At 46.3% G+C, this 19,043-nt stretch overlaps 3 protein-coding genes across 6 annotated transcripts in view; 2 read left to right on the top strand and 1 right to left on the bottom strand.

Moving 5' to 3' along the window:
* Nucleotides 1-1,362: 1,362 nt before the first annotated feature.
* Nucleotides 1,363-6,958, bottom strand: JCHAIN (joining chain of multimeric IgA and IgM). The gene is made up of 4 exons (XM_035538996.1): nt 6,895-6,958; nt 3,088-3,223; nt 2,032-2,112; nt 1,363-1,564 (listed from the first exon to the last, which is right to left on the bottom strand). Exons 1-4 carry the CDS (start codon nt 6,956-6,958, stop codon nt 1,363-1,365), a joined length of 483 nt encoding a protein of 160 aa, XP_035394889.1.
* A 4,548-nt stretch (nt 6,959-11,506) lies between these two features.
* On the top strand, nt 11,507-13,184 carry UTP3 (UTP3 small subunit processome component). Its single transcript, XM_035552776.2, has one exon. The coding sequence runs from the start codon at nt 11,546-11,548 to the stop codon at nt 13,112-13,114; it is 1,569 nt and encodes a 522-aa protein (XP_035408669.1). The 5' UTR covers nt 11,507-11,545; the 3' UTR covers nt 13,115-13,184.
* A 4,482-nt stretch (nt 13,185-17,666) lies between these two features.
* Nucleotides 17,667-19,043, top strand: part of RUFY3 (RUN and FYVE domain containing 3) — a 55,915-nt gene continuing 54,538 nt past the window's right edge. For all 4 annotated transcript variants that reach the window (XR_007708175.1, XM_035552898.2, XM_035552983.2 and 1 more), the window contains exon 1: nt 17,667-17,980. Coding sequence is in view for 3 of the 4 variants with exons in the window: in XM_035552898.2 (XP_035408791.1) it covers nt 17,686-17,980 (295 nt within the window). In the remaining variant the exon portion in view is untranslated. The remainder of the gene's footprint in view (nt 17,981-19,043) is intronic.

Raw genomic sequence — 19,043 nt, 5'->3', positions numbered from 1 at the left:
CATCATAATATTTCTATCTCAGTATTTCAGGAGGGTTCTCCTGTACGTAAAACAGTTGCTTAGTGAGAGCTTCCTGTGAAGTAGGCAAGAATATCATTATAGACTTGGCTTCTTATGAACACCACTGGAACATAACAGTGCTGCAGAAAAAATTTATTTAATGCCTCATTGATAAAATTAAAACTATGGTAATAAGGATTTTGCTGTTTTTTCATTATTGCAATAATGTGTGACGCCAGATGTGACCTTTTCAGAACAGCCTAAGCCTTTACAATCAACTTCTGACAACACTGAGAAACATACCAGCCATCCCAAATACAAAGCTAGACACCTTATGCACTCGCGTACATGATGTATATATGGAAAATACCAGGTGTAATACATTTAAATGTAATGTACAGTACAGAATCAACTTTAATTGGGGAAAGTTTCTTGTATGAACAGAAAGAAGACTTGTGAAAAAGGGAATTAATCCCTAACTAGGGCCCTGCCCTTGCAATTGTGGCAGCTTCGTAGGATTTTTTGCAGCTCTAAATGCAAAATCAGGAACAAGAAATTCAAGCCAACTTGATTTTTTTTTTATCCTCGATTGAACTGGGAATGCATCATTATCAGTTAGTAAATGTGGGAAGCGAAGTACCTAACATGTCCTAAAGAAGTTTACTACTGCAAGAAGAGCTGAGGTCCTGTTGGCTTTGCATAACATTTCAGGGTGGCAACATTTTCACTATATCTATGTGAAAACAGGAAGCTTATCATTGTCAAAGCACTAAAAGGATCCTAAATGCCTAATTACAAAAAAAAAAAAAAAAAGTTGAAATGTGAATTCAGTCTCACCTGATTTTTTCTCAAATGTGATTGTACAACAGACTTCTAATAATGGCAAAAATTGTGCTAATATAATCAAAGAGTATTGTGGAATGTTTGTGCAGAGGTTTGTTTTAGATTGCTCAGGAAACAATCAGGAAACATGGACATTGCTGCTGATGTCCATGATAGTCTTGCTGAGATAGACTGATGGAAGATGGTCAGGAAAGATTCTATACTGTTGTAAACTAATGTAGTTCCTTTGATTTCAAGGGAATTACTGATTTACAGCTGTTTGAGGATCTGGTCTAGCTGGTGATAATGTCTAAGACATATAATGGTGTTGCAGATATGTGCCAGGGATAAGAGAACAGAATCTGACAACCAGCGAGTATTCAAGGGGGTGGTATTCTTGATATGAAGCACAAGAAGTAAGCTTGCATTATTCTGGGAGCTGATACTTTGGACGCTGTTGTCCAGGTACTATGGTGCTATACATGTATGGCTGATAGGAAAAGAGAAAGCAACAAGGTGTTAGGATAGCAGTGGGTTGAGCTAATCAGCATAGCAGGATGCTGGTGTCAGAGCTGCTTGAATGTGTTTGGTCTCCCCGCGGTAGATGAATGGGAAGGTTGTGGTGTAGCACTTGTCCCTGTTGTAGGTGTAGCAGGTTTCTGGCTCGTTGCAGGAGGTGCTCTGCTGGGCCTCGTATATCTCACCACCTAGCTCAACTTCTACAGGATCACATTTTTTGCAGCTGGAAGAGATGAGGAACAGAAAAAGTATTCAGAGCTGTGATTAAAATGTCCCTGACGAAACTCCACTCTTCCTCACTGATCTGGCACCGCTGGCGACTTGGGTACTGTGGCTTTTCCAGGCCATGTATCTTACACAGGCACTCCCAGACAGCTGCTCTCATTTTTTTCAAACTGCTGTTCACATAACTGGCCCCCTAAAAGGGAGGCTTGATATTTCAGACATTCAAGATAAACAGGGGTCAGCATGAAACCTTACCTGCAAATGTGAGGCCTTTTTATCCAACTTAATCATGGAGATAATTTATTGGTTTGCAACAGAATAGAAAAAACAGGCTGAAAAAGAACAACTTCACTCTGTAATGTTGCCTCATTTTATCTACTATCCTTCAAGATGTTTGTGAACCATTGGGGGCAGTGCTGCAGGGTAGGATGTTAGGAAATGAATTTAGTGAAGAAAAATACTTACAGTTCGGCCATGCGGTAGACAAAATTGGTTCTGAGCGGGGATGTGGGGTCAGAGATGTTCTGTCGGCTCCTGAGTGGGACACTGGAAAGGAAAGGAGAGAATTCCTCTTGTGAAAACTGCTTGTTAGACAGGGGACTACTCTGCTGTAATGAATTCCCAACTCTGATCTTGTTCTTTGTTCAGGTTATTTCCTTTCTGACCCTTCTCCAAGAACAGCAAGTCTTAGCCTTTCTGTGCCCCTGAAGGCAATGAGATATTTTTTGCCTGGTTTCTAGGCATCTCTGGAAAGACTGTAAAATTCACCCCAAGAATAACGTAGCAACTTCTGGAAGTGCTGCCTTTCACTAATGATATTTTCAAGCTATCAGTTCTGATATTCCTTTTTTTTCTTTAAAAAAAAAAAAAAGAAAAATCTGAGCTGGCAGAGGCCTGTGAGACTTGCAAGACACTGACAGAGGTATTTAATGATTATTTCTTCTGTTGTGAGCTTTGCCAGAACTCCTGCGGATCTGAGCCTGTGTTGTCCTGGAGAGATACACGTGCACTTCTCTGTCAGGTTTATGTGAATAAAGAGGACAAAGTCCTGAACTGAAATCTGCCTCATAGGATCAACCTTTTCTGATAGTTTTGGCGTTAACTAGTTTTCCCAGCCTGTGAAATCGCAGGCTTGTAACAAAGATCAAATCTGGAAATTAGAGTTCAGTGTCACCAACCCAGTTTTGTTTCAGACAAGATGAACTGTAAGAAATGTTATGCTCTACTTCCATAGCCTATTTTGTGAAGCTGCTACTAGACCTCTTAAAACATTGAGATGCTTCTTGTACCTGAAGGGACAAACACTGCACAGCTGCATGTGAGCTAGGAAAACATCATTAGACTCTGGATGGAAGCAAAAGGAGTTAGTCCAGGATAGCACAGAAAGTGGTCCATGGGAAAAACAGGTCTAAATTCTCAACAGCAGGACGTGTGAAAAAATGCAAGCAAAAAGGAAAAGGGGAACCCCTGCAACACAGTCTCCTGCTCACCATCTCCATGTAAGACTTGTCTGCCACTTACGTGATGCGTATGTTTCTTTCCAGGATTTCTTCATCAGGATTTTCTTTGGAGGGGACGAACTTTGAGGTCACTGTTGTGCATTTACACTTGTTGTTCACCAGCACGCGCTCCTCACCATCATAGTCCTGTAGAGTACCTGCAAACACAGGATATGCCATCTCAGGGTTAGAAAAGAAAAACCTTGTGACATGCTCTGTCAGAAAGCGAAGAAATGAGAAACTCAGCGATGCCCCATTATGGCATCTATATTGATTGAAGTTGAGGTCACAACAAGTAGAAATGAGATGATTGACAAAGATTAGTTCAGTCTACAAAGATTCTGCTCAGCCTACAGTCCATTTCTACATGTGGAGGAGATGCAAGTGGCAGGGAGAAAATGATGAACCTGAGCACTGTGTTGCTGATAAGTGAGGCAAAACAAGTAGGGATCTCTCATGAAACGCAAGCCTATGTCTATACCTGGCAGCTAAAGTGCTGTTTTTACACTTGCCTCTGCTAGGAGGTTACCTCATTGCTGTATCACGCACAAGGACTAGTCTAGCAGTCCAAACCCTAGTTGGGGTCTGGGCTTTCTAAACATCTATGACCATGCCAACACGGCAGATGTGTCAGCTTTCTGTTGGTGTTATTTTTCCTTCCAGGTCCTTGAGGGAATCAACGCCAAAAAGCACTAGAGGATGAAGCAGAAGGCAGCCTGATGAACTGGTATTGGAAGGCAAGTGGCCCTTACAATCCCATGGTTTGCACAGAAAACTCCAGTCCTGAATTTCTGATCTTCTGTTCCTAATGAAACTGAGTTTGGCAGCTGTGGAGCTGAGTCAAATAGAGAAGAGCCAGCTTTGGGTATGTTTGTATCCTGCACTTCTAGCATATTATTCAATATGAAACTCAGTCAAAACAACTGGGTGAAACTTCCCATCTGTCACCCAGAGGCTTTTTGAATGTTCCTGTTGGCATGCAATGCCTGCTTCCTCTCTGAACATGCAAATGGATTTGAAATAATTTGTTCTCTCCTAGCTGTCTTTCCCCAGCAGCCTCTGGTCTCCTCACCTATAACCAGCTGGCTTTGCTTTTACATGCACACAGTCACACCCTTCTTAAATGGTCACTTTCACATTCCTTTATCTCTTAATGCTGCTATATAATCACCGCCATCACTTTGCTACACCATCCACCTAATAGGTGGATTCTTCTGGGTCACCGAAGAATGGCTCACTAAGGGAGTAGCTGCCCCTGCTGCATAAGCTCACGGCTGCTTTTTCATTTTCATGTCCAATGCTGCCGGCTTGTATGAACAACAGATCCTGTTTCTACAGGGTGAGTGGGATAGTGCTCAAAGCCTGTGGGAGCACTAGGAAAGCTGGGATCCAGGAGAAGCACGTGGAGTTTACACTCTAAGGTTTCTAATTGTTAGATGCTATTAGCGGCAGCTTAGCTGTCAGGTGAAGCTGTCTGCAAGACTGAATGGGAACAAGTCCTCTGCAGCACTGATCAGGAGACCTTACTTTATGTCCCAAGAGTATATAGTCCATACAATGCCATGTAAAAGCACTCCAGGTTTTCTACATAAGGTTTCTTGGAGCTTCACTCTGTCCCTACAATATGCTGGTCCCATCTGCTTGCATTGCACTGGGTTATTTACTAAGATCCTTAGAGGCCTCATATTGATGAAAAAGGCACTAAAACATTTTGAAATCATGCCTCAGAGTGATCTTAAAATTCAGCGACTGGTAGGAATGCTGCTTCTGTGACAACTGGCAGCAGAATACCTTCTAAAGAAGGTTCAGTGGGGCTGTTCTCAGTTGGGAAAGAAGCTTTTGCAGTCCCTCACTTTGTCCAATAGAGCAAGCCACTACAGGCATGGGGGAGATGCTGCCTTTGCTACTGCTCTCGGGGATATCTTTGTCCCTCTAGAGCATGTGCTTGTTTAGCCCTTTTACAGCAGTGGCTGGCATTTAGCATTTGTCTGTATTGCACCTAGCACAACTAGCCGTCTATACACATGCCAATTGCAAACCATGCAGAATGGAAGTCCGGTTTCACATCTGATTGTGCTGTACCAAGGCAGAAATCCAAAACATGACACAGATGAATATTCACAATTTAGTGGTACTTATCTGTCGTTGCACACCTTCTTCCATTCTCTATTGCTTTGTATGTTTCCCTGCTGCCAACTCATCATATAACACAAACACTGCCCTCTGAAGCAGAAGCTAACTAGTAAAGTCTCTTTAGTCTCTGCCTCTTTGAGTCTTGGTCTTTCTTTTTTCTTATAGAAAAACTCTTTGAAGAACAGAAGCTAGAGATCTTCCTCTGTTGTCTGTCACTGTATTTTCTATGCAATGTTGTGTGTGATTCTTCTAAGACATTTATCAAAACCCAATATTTAAGTTGTCCCCAAATCTTTGGGAGCGGACTTTAATTTATCTTAATCATAAAATGCTATTAACAATTTTTTTTAATAAATATGCAGGGATTTTTAGATTGTACTCTAAAACCACTGTCCTGAATTTAATTCCTTGTGTAATACTACTGGTGTCAGTAACCATAAAATTTACAGGTGCTCCACATTTTTAAAGTAAAATTACAAAGCTGCAAATAAGACTCTTTTTTTTTTTTAGATTTATCAGTGATGATTCCATGAATTGACCTATAAAGTTCCTTTAAAGAGAAGGTAGTTAAATGCAAAAGTTCTTAATGCTGTTCTAAATGTTTGCAGGGTTGGATCTTCCGGTGCATAACTTACTGCAATGTGGTGTTCCTTCCCTGATGAATACTCATGCAGAGATTTTGATAACATTTCTCATATTTGAAAATGTCCTGTAATATGATATATGGAGACGAAGCTCAACAAAATCCCGCTGCTGCACATTGAAGAAGCAAACTAATTCCAAAAATACCTGTTCAAACTCTGCTGCATGTGAAGGTGGCTACTTCATTAAAGGAAGAAGAGGCTCAGTTAGGCCAGAAAGATGTTTTGATGAAAGTAGTAAAAATGTCACTCCTGTAGCTGCACACAACTAAATTTTGACTTCCCTGCAGTTATAATACACTTCACAGAAAGCAGGGCTTTTCGAGGACCTGCCTGGCTCTGCAGTAAGATGCCACTTTCCAAAAGCTGGAGGAAATGCATGGATGCTGTTATCCATGCTGCTAGGGTAGTTCTTCTTAAGCATGGGTTTAGTCCTGTGGACAGGATCCGCTGTGTGAATGAGGATGACTTTAAACCGTTTTATAGAGATCTGGCAGTAGGATAGTCAGAATCCATTACCTGTGAACCACACTGAATAATGTGCTGGGATGAGAGTCTGATCTCAGTACCGATGGTAAAAATCAAGAGTCCTTCCACAAAATGCAGTGGAATTAAATAACAGTTTAATCAGAAATGGCCACAGCCATGTGACAGGATCAGCAAGAGGATTTTAGAAGCCTCAAAACCTAGCAGCTAAGTCTTTCAAGCTTCCTAGGGCTGCATAAAAACAGGCTGCATTTTTGTGGTTTGTTGCTTCAGAAACATGATTAAGAATGGCTAATTATAAAAGCTTGAATTTGCCGCCATTCATCACTCTTTTAGGCTTTATTAAAATAAATATAGTAAAATAAAAAAAATATTAAAATAAACGGGAATTAAAAACACACTGCTCTGTGTGGTGCAGGAAGACACCAAGGTGTCCAAGCACCACCAAAGCAAGACTTCTTCAGCAGGCATCAAGGTTTGATTTACACTGTTAAAATTATTAACAGACACCTACACAGCACACATCCCTCATAAAGCAAGTTTTTCCATGGTTTTCATTTCTCACCTACCTGCCACAAGGACGAACTCCAAGGAGACGGCGAAGGCCACCCACGGCAACAAAGAGCTCTTCATCTTGCCTTCACTTCTTTTGAAGAATGTGAGTGGAGAGCGTGTGTCTGCCTATAAGGGCGTGTGCAAATGATACAGCTATTTGTTTCCTAAAATAAACAGCCCAGCCGGCTACCACTGACACTGTGAAAGATGTGGCTTGGGGACTGAAACCTGGCATGTTCAATGTGCAGAGACTTCTGCCTTTCAAAGGTGATTGGGGGCAGGGGGTTGCACTATTACTATGCACTTTTATTCTGTTCATCACCAACATGCAACAAAGTTGCTGGGTACAAGGGAGTGGAAAAAAAGCCCTGGGCTTGAGGGACTAATTTATCACTGGGGTCACTGGCACTCTACCACCTCAAGCTCAGGAGTGTAATGTAAGAAAGTGTCCAGGTAGCCAAGAGGTCACAGTTCTTACTCTCGAGTGTTGAGAAATCAGATCTTTGTGGGCATAGTTTGACCCATACTATAAGAACATGCTAGGTAGGCTTCAGAATCAGAATCCTTTTTGCACCAGATGCTATGCAACATATATTAAGGACTTGACCGGCCCCCAAGGAGTTTTCAGTCAAAGCAGACAAAAGGAGAGGTGGGAGGGGTAAAAGAGGTAAAGCAACGGCATGGCAGTGGCAAAGCTGAGATCTTCCTCCAGTGCTCTCCCTGTGGCATCAAGGAGTTTCTTTCCCTATGAATAGAGAAGGGACTCCATGGGATGCGTGATATATGAAAGGCTCTGTGTAAGGTCCAAGGCAACCATTCCCCAGTGAACGCAGATATTTTAATTTCTTTGAGGTATTTGTCATGCAGACTTTCCTTAATGTGCTTGGTTCACTCTGGAAGAAAGAGTAGTGGAGATGATTTTTTTTTTTAATTGTACCAGGGTTTGTGTTCACCTGTGTAACTCTGGGAAGAAATATAATAATAATAATAATAACAACAACAACACATTGCAATATAGCTTGCAATGACTGGGGTTTTCTTTGGAGTGTATGCCTATATATCGCACAGGAAAGGCCACTTTGTAAGGGATGTTGAATCTCTAATAACACCTTTTACCAGGTGCTATTAGAGATATCTACGATGGAATAAAATCTTGTAATTTGATTTAAGGCAGATGGGAGGCAGAGCAAGGTATGATGCTAGCAGGCCCGTTGCAGTATTAGTGTTTCCTGAATTTCTGCCAGCTGCAAGGATAGTTTATTCTTGATTAACAATAGCAGCACACAGCAAATCTTCCTGTGCTGCTCCAGCTGCTGCTTATGCAGCAGGGTAGCAGCCCCATGATGCTATACAAGCTTTTCACACTGCACGTGCCACCCTTGGCTCCCCAGGGTTGGTCATTCTTGCCAGGTTCTCAAGAGGCTGATGTTATTAGTAACGTTGCCAACATCCCAGACCCTGAAATAGCAGCCTGTCACCTTACAGGTTGTTTTCCCTTTCTTTGGACCTTGCTAGCTGGGTTCCTAAAGGTTGAGCTGTTTGAAGACCCTGGCATTTGTGTCCTGAACTTTCTCCTGCCAGCACAAGCACCTCATCAGGCAGTCGCATGATGCAAAAAGCTTTTGTGTTGCATCAGCAGCACTGACGCGAGGGGCTTTCCCCAGGGAGGTAGCAGGTGACGATGGGTGCAAGCCCAGCTCCAAGCAAGGCATCAGGCTATTCCATGACTCTTTGGTACAAACCCTGATCTCTCAGCAAGGCTGCAGCCTTATGACGGCAAAATTTGCTTTTCTTTCATCTCCCTCCTCCCCAGAAAGTATTGCCAACAGAGTTTAACGTGGAGCTTCCTTCTGAAGCAGGAAGGTGCCCATCTAGTGCATAAGGTTAAAAATAAACCTGGCTAACCGTGGTGGGGATAAAGGGGGGAAGGAATATCTACCTAAAGCACTATTTGTTTCAGTCACCTTTTGTAGTCACTTTTTGTGATCAAAGATTTTTAAAAAATAAGAAGGATGAATGAATGCAGCAAAACAGAGCACATGCAAAAGAGGCTGGCACATTCTGCATATCTACATTGATAAAAATACAAAACCAATAAAATCCAAGCAAAGGTATCTATGAATTTTTAAAAAGAAAATGAATGGAGAGACTGTGCAGAATGATACTCTGTGTGATTCTGTTGATTTCGGTGGATTCCCTGACTGCTGGTGCTCAGCATAGCTGAATTTCAGTTGCTAAATCTGTGTGTCTGCATGTGCAGTCCCTTGGTCTTTACGTGGTGGCGTGAGAGCCATTTTTAGTCACCCTCAGCCACCTGCATCTCTCTGAGGCTTTCTGTCTAGATTTCAAACTCTTTAGAGTAGAATTTGTTTTGCAGGCTGTTACTTTTAAGGACTATCCCCTTTTTACTGTGTGACACGTTAGATAACCATAAAATTATCTGGGCGAGCAGGCATTAAAAAAATGGAGGCAGTTTGTCAAGGGGCTGGCAAACCATCATCCCAGGCTTGAATTCTGGGCTGAGTGGGGAGCTACCCAAGGCAGAGGCTACTGGAAGAATAACTGAGAATTTGAAAAGAAATATGAACCAGCCTTGTAGTCTCAGCCTTGCTGTGCCTCCAGTTAGCCTGGGACACAATGAATTAGGCTTTTCCAGATTAGAAACTGGGCAGATACCTGGATGAGGTGAGGCAAAATAGTTGGGTCATTGTGTGCCCTTGCTATGCTGGAGAGAAAGCTATCCATACCATTGCGCAGGGTATCTCCAAATTACATTCTATCCACTCACAGTCTGTCCCACGCCTTTCTTTTCTCCTTGCTTCTCACTCAGAAGCGGAGAAAATGGTGGATTAAAAACAGACCTGCAGCAGTCACCAGTTGCCATCTGAGGAGCAGTGATTGCCTACATCAAAGCAGTGTGCTTCAGCTTGGCAGGCCCTGAAAACTGGGTAAACTAACTCAAACTGGAGGTTGGCTCCAGTTTCACTTGAAGTTTTCAGCAAATCCTGAAGGAGATTAAATGTTTCTAAGTAACACTTCTTTTCTGCTCATAAAAAAAAATAATAAATAACCTTACATTGAGAGATAAGGTAGCATTAAATCAATGAGAATCTAAGTGGAAGTTGGTCTGCTGTTACAGCCCTGAATTTCTGGAAGGGCAGACTTTTAAGAAACAGGGCATTACATTGCTAGGGCAGTTGGATGGAAATATTCAGGGTCTGGGACATGAGGAAGGCCTGGATTTCCGTAAGACACACTTGCAAAAGTTATCTAGAATTTTAACCATGTGGCTGCAGACTGCTCTGGATGGGCTTCACAAAAAATGGTAAGATTAAGCAGGCAGATTACAAAGTCTGATCAGCAAAGACGGTTGTGTTTTAGTGGCCAATAGTACAAAGTGAGAATTTCTACCTATGTGTGGGTAACAAGCTATGCGAATGTTATGTCTCACTTATCAAAACCAAGTCATTTTTATTGCTGTCTCTGACACAGGCCTGTATCCAGAGGAGGTGATATCTGAAAATTGGCACTGATGGATTTGGATAAGGTGTCTTTGTCTGAGGCAAAACATATCTTCGGTGTGCGAGCAAGTATGGAAAATTTTGACCCAGAAGTGACTAGGTGGAAAAGCTGAGCGTGTCAGGACAAAGGCTCATAACTGAGCTTGGTCTGCCATCAAATCTGTCAGAATCCAAGTGAAGCACCAAAAAGTGAGTGAAGTTGCACCCCCATCCTCTTGTTTTAGTTAACTTTAATATTTGCCCAATGTGACTTTTTCCCCAGGGAGTTGGACACGAGTATTTATAAATAAAACTGCACCTGTTCTGTGGCTAGAAAAAAGCACCTGTGCTGCTTCTGCACAGAACTTCTCTTGCTGGGATTGTGTGGCTGCCAAATTTATCAGACTCATCAGGGTTTCAGATCATACTGAACTCTTTACCGCGAACTACTTACTCCCTCTACTCTTGTGATGTGTCTGTCCGCATTACTTCCAAACAGACCGCTTCCATGTGGCTTGGTATTAATGCGATTTTCCCAGTGGAAAGCTGGGGGAGGCCGGGCCAGGCCCTCCATGCCTGATGCCAGAAACAAACAGGCAGCCATCCAGGACGTGAATGTAAGTTTGAAGGAGTATAGACAACCCGAAAAACCCTCCTGATGAGGGCTTCCCCGCTGCTGAAAATCCACATTGCTCCTTTACTGATGCCCTGCTTGGATTTGTTGGCATATGAGGGGTGATCCACGGAGCATGGGCGCTGCTCGAGCAGGCCCAGCAATGCTTACTACCAGGAGATGCCCAAATTCTGGCAGAGAAGCAATTTAGTGAGGGTGAAGAGCTGGAGAGAGAATACACATAGCTCAGGGGAGGTTTTCAAGCGCTTCTCTCTGAAACTTTGGCCTGGCTGTGGGGAAGTAATGAGAAATTTCCGTTAATAAGCGCGCAGATGGCAGAATAAGCTCACATCCGGCACCATTTCGCGTACCCATCAGCTAAGCTAAAAAAAAACAAACACTTTTGGATGGCCAGCTGCGTTCAAACCCCCGCGCTGGGCACGGGCCGAGGGGGAACCACCGCGCAGGGGGACGAGGAGCGGAGGGGGACGGGAGCGGCGGCGGAGCGGAAGGGGCGGCGGAGGCCGGGCCTGAGCCGGCAGCAGCGGCGCCATGAGGACGCGGCGCGGCACCGTCCTGCGGCCCCCGCCGCAACCCGCCGGCCGCGATGGAGGCGAGGAGGAGGAGGACGAGGAGGAGGAGGTGGTGCCCCGCGGGGACGTGGGGCTCGAGGGGCTGGGGGACGAGGTGGAGGACTTCCACGAGGCGCAGTTCCAGGCGGTGATGGCGGCCTTGGAGAGCGGGGAGGAGGCCGGGGGGAGCGAGGAGGAGGAGGAGGAGGAGGAGGTGCTGGGGCTGCAGCTGCCGGAGGAGGACGAGGAAGAGGAGGAAGAAGTGCTGGGGCTGCAGCTGGAGGAGGAGGAGGAGGAGGGTGACGGTGGTGAGGAAGAGAAGGAGGGAGCTGAGTTCTATGTGGATCGCAGCGCAGAGGAGGATGAGGAGGATGAAGATGAGGACCTGTCCATGGAAAGCGACTTGGAAGAGCGCAGCAAGGACACCAAGCTCCCCCACGAGCTGTCCTGGGGCCGCCGCAAGCAGCTCTACTACGACACGGACTATGGGAGCGACGGCCAGGCCAAGGGCAAGCGTAGCCAGCAAGAGGTCGATGCTGAGGAGGAGGAAGAGGAGCAGGAGGCTCAAGTCATCCAGAGGCGGTTGGTGCAGGACCTGGGGGAGGATGATTATGGGCTGGATGTGATCCAGGGCTATGTGGCGGGGCAGCAGAAAACCCACGACAGCAAGGGGCAGAAGATTGCCAAGGATTTGCAGGCCCTTTCCAAGAAGGAGCAGCTGAAGCTACTGAAGCAGGAGTCCCCTGAGCTCCTGCATCTGATTGAGGACTTTGAAGTCAAGCTGATGGAACTCAAGGATGAGCTGCAGCCACTGCTGGAAATGGTCAGAAGCGGCGTTATCCCTCAGGGAAAGGGCAGCCGCTATCTGCAGATGAAGTATCAGATCTACCTGAATTACTGCGCCAATATCAGTTTCTATTTGGTTTTAAAGTCAAAGAGAATGCCAGCTCACAGTCACCCCGTCATTGAGCGGTTGGTCGCTTACAGAAATATCATCAATGACCTGGCTGTGATAGACCAGAGGTTATCCTCGCAGGTTCGCCTGCTCCTGAGGAACTATTATGATAAGAAGGAGGAAAAACTGCGAGAGCAGAAGAAGTTTCCGGCGCTTCTATATCTGGCTGCCAGGAAAAACAAACCAAAACGTGCTTCTGCACTTGCTAACGGCCGTCTTGCTGCAGAGGAACAGGCAGACGAGTCCGACCTGGATGAAGAGGCTGCCCTAAAATACTATAAGCTGATGGAGGATAAGCTGAAACTCAAGAGGAAGAGAACGGAAGACCAGGACATGCTTGAAGAAGGACCGTTGGAGGAGGAGGATCCAAATAAAAAGAGAGGTGTGACCTATCAGATGATCAAGAACAAAGGCCTCACCCCCAGGAGGAAGAAGATTGATCGCAACCCCAGGGTCAAGCACCGGGAGAAGTTTCGGCGGGCCAAGATTCGCCGGAAGGGCCAGGTCCGTGAAGTTCGGACAGAGATGCACCGATACGGCGGGGAGCTGTCCGGCATTCGCGCCGGGGTTAAGAAAAGCAGAAAGCTTCAGTGAAACTTATTTTTCTCTGTTTCAGAGAGCTGCAAGTAACAGTTTTGAATGCAATAAAATTTTTGTTAAAGAATGTGTGGTTTTCATCCTTAATTGGGATTTTTTTCTTTGATTTTTTTTGTTTGTTTTTCTCTTTCTGTGCTGTAAATACCGGCTTTGAGAGGCTACAAGGGGTGTGTCAGGTGAGGGGAAGGGAATGGGCCAGGTGGGATGAGAGCAGAGGGGGAAGGAAGGGGGCATCCTGCCGAGGGTGGGCCGAGAATGGGATTTGTGCAGCTGTCACCACCACCTCCTCCTTACGGTCTTGTCCTCTTACATCCTTTTTTCTGTGTAGGGTTACAGATACATGGTTATGGTATTTCCTCTAGTTTGTGCTCTGATTAAGTCATCCTTGTGTTCATACATGTAAGAATCAACTGTTCTTACCCTCCTAAATCTTTTTAATTTAGTAGCGAAGCAGGAAGCTGTTACCTAAATCCCATATGGCTGAGATGCTATTTCACCTGCTCCTGAATTCAGTGAGAGGCAAAGCAAGGACATTTCTGGATTGCATAGTTACTTACCTATGATGAGTACATTAACTTCATCTATGATAAATTTCCTAACTGTTACACAGTTGTATGTTTAACATGGCATTGCTGCAGGACAAGTTGGTAAGACATAACGTAGTTTGCACTTTGAAGGTAAATTTTCAACATGTTTTGATTACTTCCCTCTGGTGGGAAAACGCATCTAACCTGGCACTGAAATAAATTCTTGCTGGGAACTGATTGTGAGTGGGCACTTTCAGTTCACATGAAGGAGGAGTGACTGATTTCTTTCTCATGAAGCTTACAAGTGTAACACTGTCTTGAGGTAAGACGTGCATATGTGGCTGGGATCTGCTTCAGTGAGCCTGCATCTTACTTGGGTACCGGTACCACCTGAAAGGCACTCTTGTCTGTTTCCCACGTGAACTCCCTTAAGGGGGACAGTTGTCTAGTTAGTAACAACCATTTCCTGTTATGGAAGCACCAGTGTAGCTAGTGTTTATTGCGACAGTCTCAGGGAAGCCAAAATATGAATGTGTAGTGGTGAACCTGCAACAGGCTAGGCGCTTTACTTAAAACATGCAGACACTGCTCGTTTTCTGCACGTGAAAAGTGCTTCCGTAGCATTTGTTGCAAACTTTTCCATCCTAAGCCTTTTCCTGCCAGGAACATTCTTGATTGCTGACTGGAGATAGTTTTGTTAACTTTTAAAGCTGATTCTTAAAGGGAGAGGTGAAAAAAGAACAAACATAGGCTGGACAGATGGGAATGGAAGTAGGGAGGCTTTTTGTAGTCTTTATATGTCCAAATTTCAGAAAGAACTCAGTTCAGTATAGGAATGCACACAGCTAAATGTTAAAATGACAAGTTCTGCTGACTTTAATGGTCCTGTACTCGTTTGCCCCCTGCTGTTCATAGGCCAAACAACAGTTAAACACTGCTTTAAAAAAACACAGAAAGAAATAAACCCCTGCTCCATAGAAACCAGCTCACTGTGAATTGATCCCTTCCATGCAATTGACCGGGAGGTCTTTGCCTGCCTGCAGAGCCAAGGCATTTTGCACGACAAGGGGTAATAGAAACTACTGTAAGTGCCTGAGGAGTGTTGATGGCAGCAAAGAAGAATTTGGTGTTTCTGGTCAGTGCTGGTCTTGTCTGTGCTGGTAGGAGGTCTCTACATGGGGAGAGGAAAGGTTGGAGGTGATTGCAAGGGTAAGGATTCATTTCTCACATCCCAAAGTCCCAGCATCGACTGCTAGAAGGTGAAAATTGTTGTCTGACGCCCTGCGGCTGCCTTCTCTGGGGAAGCTGGGTCTAAGAGGCACATGTCAAACCCTTGTTCTGCAAGAGCATCACAGAGGCAAATGTGTGGCTTGCTTGAAGAGGTCACTGAAAATGCCTTTTCATTTGAGCGATGCCCTGTCTGACCAGATGACCTCAGGCGAGAAGTGTAACCTGTTGGCCTTGGGGATGAAGACATTCTTTCTGGGTGCTTGCTCTCTCGTACTGTGAGCTGCAATCAACAGCATTCGCTGCTTGCTGCTCCCAGAGAAAAATGCATGGCTTTGAGTGGGTAGTCATGTGAAACATGACAAGTCTGCTCCAAAATGAGAAAGTAGTCTAAGCCTTACCAAGGAGGGAACTGGTGCTTTTCCCAAAACAAAACCATTTCTATTAATTCTGCACTGGGATCATGACGGAGGCCACTAGTGATGATGCTGAGCTACACTTTTTGGTCAGTGAAAGCTTATGTGCTGGGGAAAAAACAGCCTAGGTGATTTTTCAGGAGAGGAGCGGTGTTTCCTGGCAGGCATCACACGGGATGTGAAAAACATCCCGCAGAGATGCTAACTGATCTCATTACTACAGCATCTGCTCGTGCACGTTTCACACTTTGTGCAAAAATGAGGGGCTGACGCGCTTCCGCAGACAGGCAGGCAAGCTGCAAGTATCCGAGGTGGTTTTGTGTTCCCTCGAAAAGCTTTAGGCAGCTGGCAAGCAAAATTCTGGCAGCTTCCATCTGAGCAATAAATAAGGGATATATGTTATGGTGCAATTACAGGCTCGCTTTCCAGAAACGTCGAGATTAAAGCTAAAGGCAAGGGCAAGTGCAGCGTGTCAGCGTGCCCACCGCAGGCAGCCAGCAGATGGCCCAGCTCATCTCCCAGGTCTGCGGCACCAACTCGTTTTAATGAAGATTAAACATGGCATTTTGTTCAGTTGGTTGGTTCAGAAACTGGACGAAGCCATAAATAGTTCTTTCCAGTATGGTTTTATGTATGAGTAATCATGGGAAGGCTGTGATTATAAATGCCATGGGAGGGGGAACACCGTAGCACTGCTCTAAGAAATGCTTATTAAGATGTTTAGTGCTGAAAGGAAATCCCTGACGATAAACAGATTTTGAAGACCCCTGTTAAAACAGATGCATGTGAAAGATGCGGAGGATCACGGATCATGGTTAGGAAAATAAGTGGAGCAAGTTCATGGCTAACACTGTTTTGTGTTTTGTTTTTCCTTCTTCTAGTAGTTGCATCCAGAGTAAGCCTGGCTTGCCTTTGGAAGCTGGAACTGAAAAAATCCAAGGGCAGAGAGTTGGACAGTGCTTTCTGTGTCACAACATAAAATTTCCATTTGTGCAGGGTAAGGAAAATGTATTCAATAACTCAGAAGGAAGTACATTTGCTACTGCTTTAATTTTGTCAAGGCTTTCAGATTTGTCTCCCATTGTTTGCTATCAGCAACAGTTTGGACGTGATTTTGCTCTCGCTAGCACTGGCAAATACAAATCTCAAAACCAAACATTTGGATTTCTGAAAGGGATTAAAGCATGTGTTAAATTAGCTGCAACATATTGCATGACTTGGGGCAGTGCTACAGAAAAGTCTCCAGCAATCAGTTGCCTTTGCAGCTTTGGTTTTGCAACTGTTATGTGAGATTAAAAAAAAAAAAAAAAAGCAGCCTGTTTCAGTCTGACCTAAGTATCCTGAATAAACAGGATATTCTTTAAAAACTGGCAGATTGGCATTCTCCCTCTGCTGACAACACTGTGGTCCACATTTAAAGCCCTGGCTGAATGAAAATTCTTTATTGCTGCCTTTCTGAAGGCCGTCTTTGAGGTGAGATTCCTATGGGGTACCACCAATGTGTTTGTTTTAATGGTAAAGACTGTATTTGGAGTTTGTGTTGTCACCTCTTGTCAAAGGATCTGAAAATGCTGTTGTCAGTGAGATCTTGCACTCCGGAAAGCAAGGGGGAGGCAAGAGGTAGGGGAATGGCTTGATTTTACAGATAAGTTAACACATGTGGGTACCTGAATTCCTGGAGATTGTTTCCCCAGATTAAAATCTGCATTTCCACAGATTAAAATCCACGTTTCCCCATGAAGCTTGTGGTCCAGTGAACCACAGCAGCTGAGGCAGCCCCGCACCTCCCTGGGCTGCTTTCTCCATTCTTTGCCGCTTACTTGCCAGCTACATGGGGAATGCAGGTGGAAGGGGCAGCGGCACGTTTTGAACCACAGCTGTCCCTAGCAGGGCAGTGGTGTTTTATCTGGGAGGCTGGGGCTGCCTGCTTCGTGCCATAGCCACAGCCTGGCTTCTGTGACCGCCTCCTGTGGTGGGGACGTGGGGATTTAGAATCACGGAGTCATTAACATTGGAAAAGCCCTCCAAGATCTTCTGGTCCAACAGTCCCCTCACTACCACTGTCACCCACTAAACCATGTCCCCGAGCACCACGTCCAACCTTTCCTTAAACACCCCTAAGGACGGTGACTCCACCACCTCCCTGGGCAACCCGTCCCAGTGCCTGACTGCTCTTTGTGAGAGGAAACGTCTCCTCATTTCCAACCTGAACCTCCCCTGGCGCAACTTGAGGCCATTCCCCCTACTCCTAGGCCATTCCCCCTACCCCTACTCGAGGGGAAAAGGCACAGCAGCCGGACTCGCCGCCACCACCCGCCGGGCCCGGCCGTGGGCGGAGGCCGGAGGCCGGCCCAGGCCCAGCTTCCCCACCGGGGCGGAGCCGCGGCCCGGGGCGGCGATGGCGGAGGCGGAGCGGGCGCCGCTTGTGGCCGAAAGTTGCCGGGACGGGGGCGGTGAGGAGCTCCCCCCCGCCATGGAGCAGCGGGACGAGGCCGGCCCGGCGGCGGCAGAAGACGACGAGGCGCCCCCAGCCTCGCCGCCCCCAGCCTCGCCGCCTTTCTTCCTCCTCTACCCCGGCCATGGAGGCGCCGCCGCGCCGCCCAGCGTGTGGAGACCCCCGGCGCCCCGCGGCGGGGCCGCCCTGCCGGTGCTGCTGCTGAGCTACCCGGGGCCGGAGGGAGCCGCCGGCGCCCGTGAGTAGCCTCGGGGCCGGGAGCCTCCTTTTTGCCCTCCTCCCTCCCGAGCCGGCGTGGATCGGGGTGCTGGGGGTGTGGGGAGCGGGGGGTCCCCCCCTGGGCGCCCCCTGAGCTGGGGGGGTTGCGGGGAGTGGGGTTGGGGAGGTGCCGTCGTGGCATCGCCGCTCCCCAGGCAGCACACGTGTGTGCCTCCGGTTAGGGGAGGTGTGCTGCACCCCAAACGCAGCCAGAGCACTGCTCTGGAGACACGTTCGTGGGGTCTTCTCTCCTTTCGGGACCGTTCCTCTGAGAGCCGTGCAGCCGTGGGGAGCCTCTTCTCACAGGTAACCAGCGACAGGGCTAGAGGGAATGGCCTCAAGTTGCACCAGGGGACGTTCAGGTTGGAAATGAGGAGACATTTCCTCTCAGAAAGAGCAGTCAGGTGTCGGAAGGGGTTGCCTAGGGAAGTGGTGGAGTCGCCGTCCCTGGGGATGTTCAAGGAGGGGTTGGACGTGGTGCCTGGGGACATGGTTTAGTGGGTGACATTGGTGGTAGGGGGATGGTTGCACCAGAAGATCTTGGAGGTCTTTTCCAATGTTAATAGTTCTTTGAAGCCTAACAGCCCAGCCCTGCCTCACAATGTGGTTAGGAGATGGAAAACACCCACTGGGGCTTCCTCCTTGTGCTGGGGCAGAGGGTATTTGTTCTGGGTGCCAGGCGAGGCCGAAGTGTTTTGCTATGTGTGCTCTCTCCTGTGGGGCGTGCTGGGTGGGAAGCTGTTTTCAGCTTCACGGTGATCTTTATGATGTTCTTGCAGTGCATTTGGATAAACTGAAATAGTGCAAAATGGGTGTGTTTTAGAAACAAAAACTATGCATAGGGGTGCGTATAGCAGAGATTTTCCCTTATCCATCCATCTTGAAAATTGCCAGTAGCTTTGTCATCTTCTGGGCTTGTGCCTGGGCACGGGTGACAGCTTTTTACCTTTGTTTTATTTCCTTCTGGCTGCGTCTCAGGTGTGTATTCACTCACACAATAGCTGATGATTTAGGGGAAGGTATCTTTGTTGGGTTTTACTCCT

This window comes from Cygnus atratus, chromosome 4 (assembly GCF_013377495.2).
Source record: "Cygnus atratus isolate AKBS03 ecotype Queensland, Australia chromosome 4, CAtr_DNAZoo_HiC_assembly, whole genome shotgun sequence".
Classification (NCBI taxonomy): Eukaryota; Metazoa; Chordata; class Aves; order Anseriformes; family Anatidae; genus Cygnus; species Cygnus atratus.
Note: the sequence above shows the minus strand (reverse complement) of the source record. Positions and strands in the feature narration are given on the sequence as shown.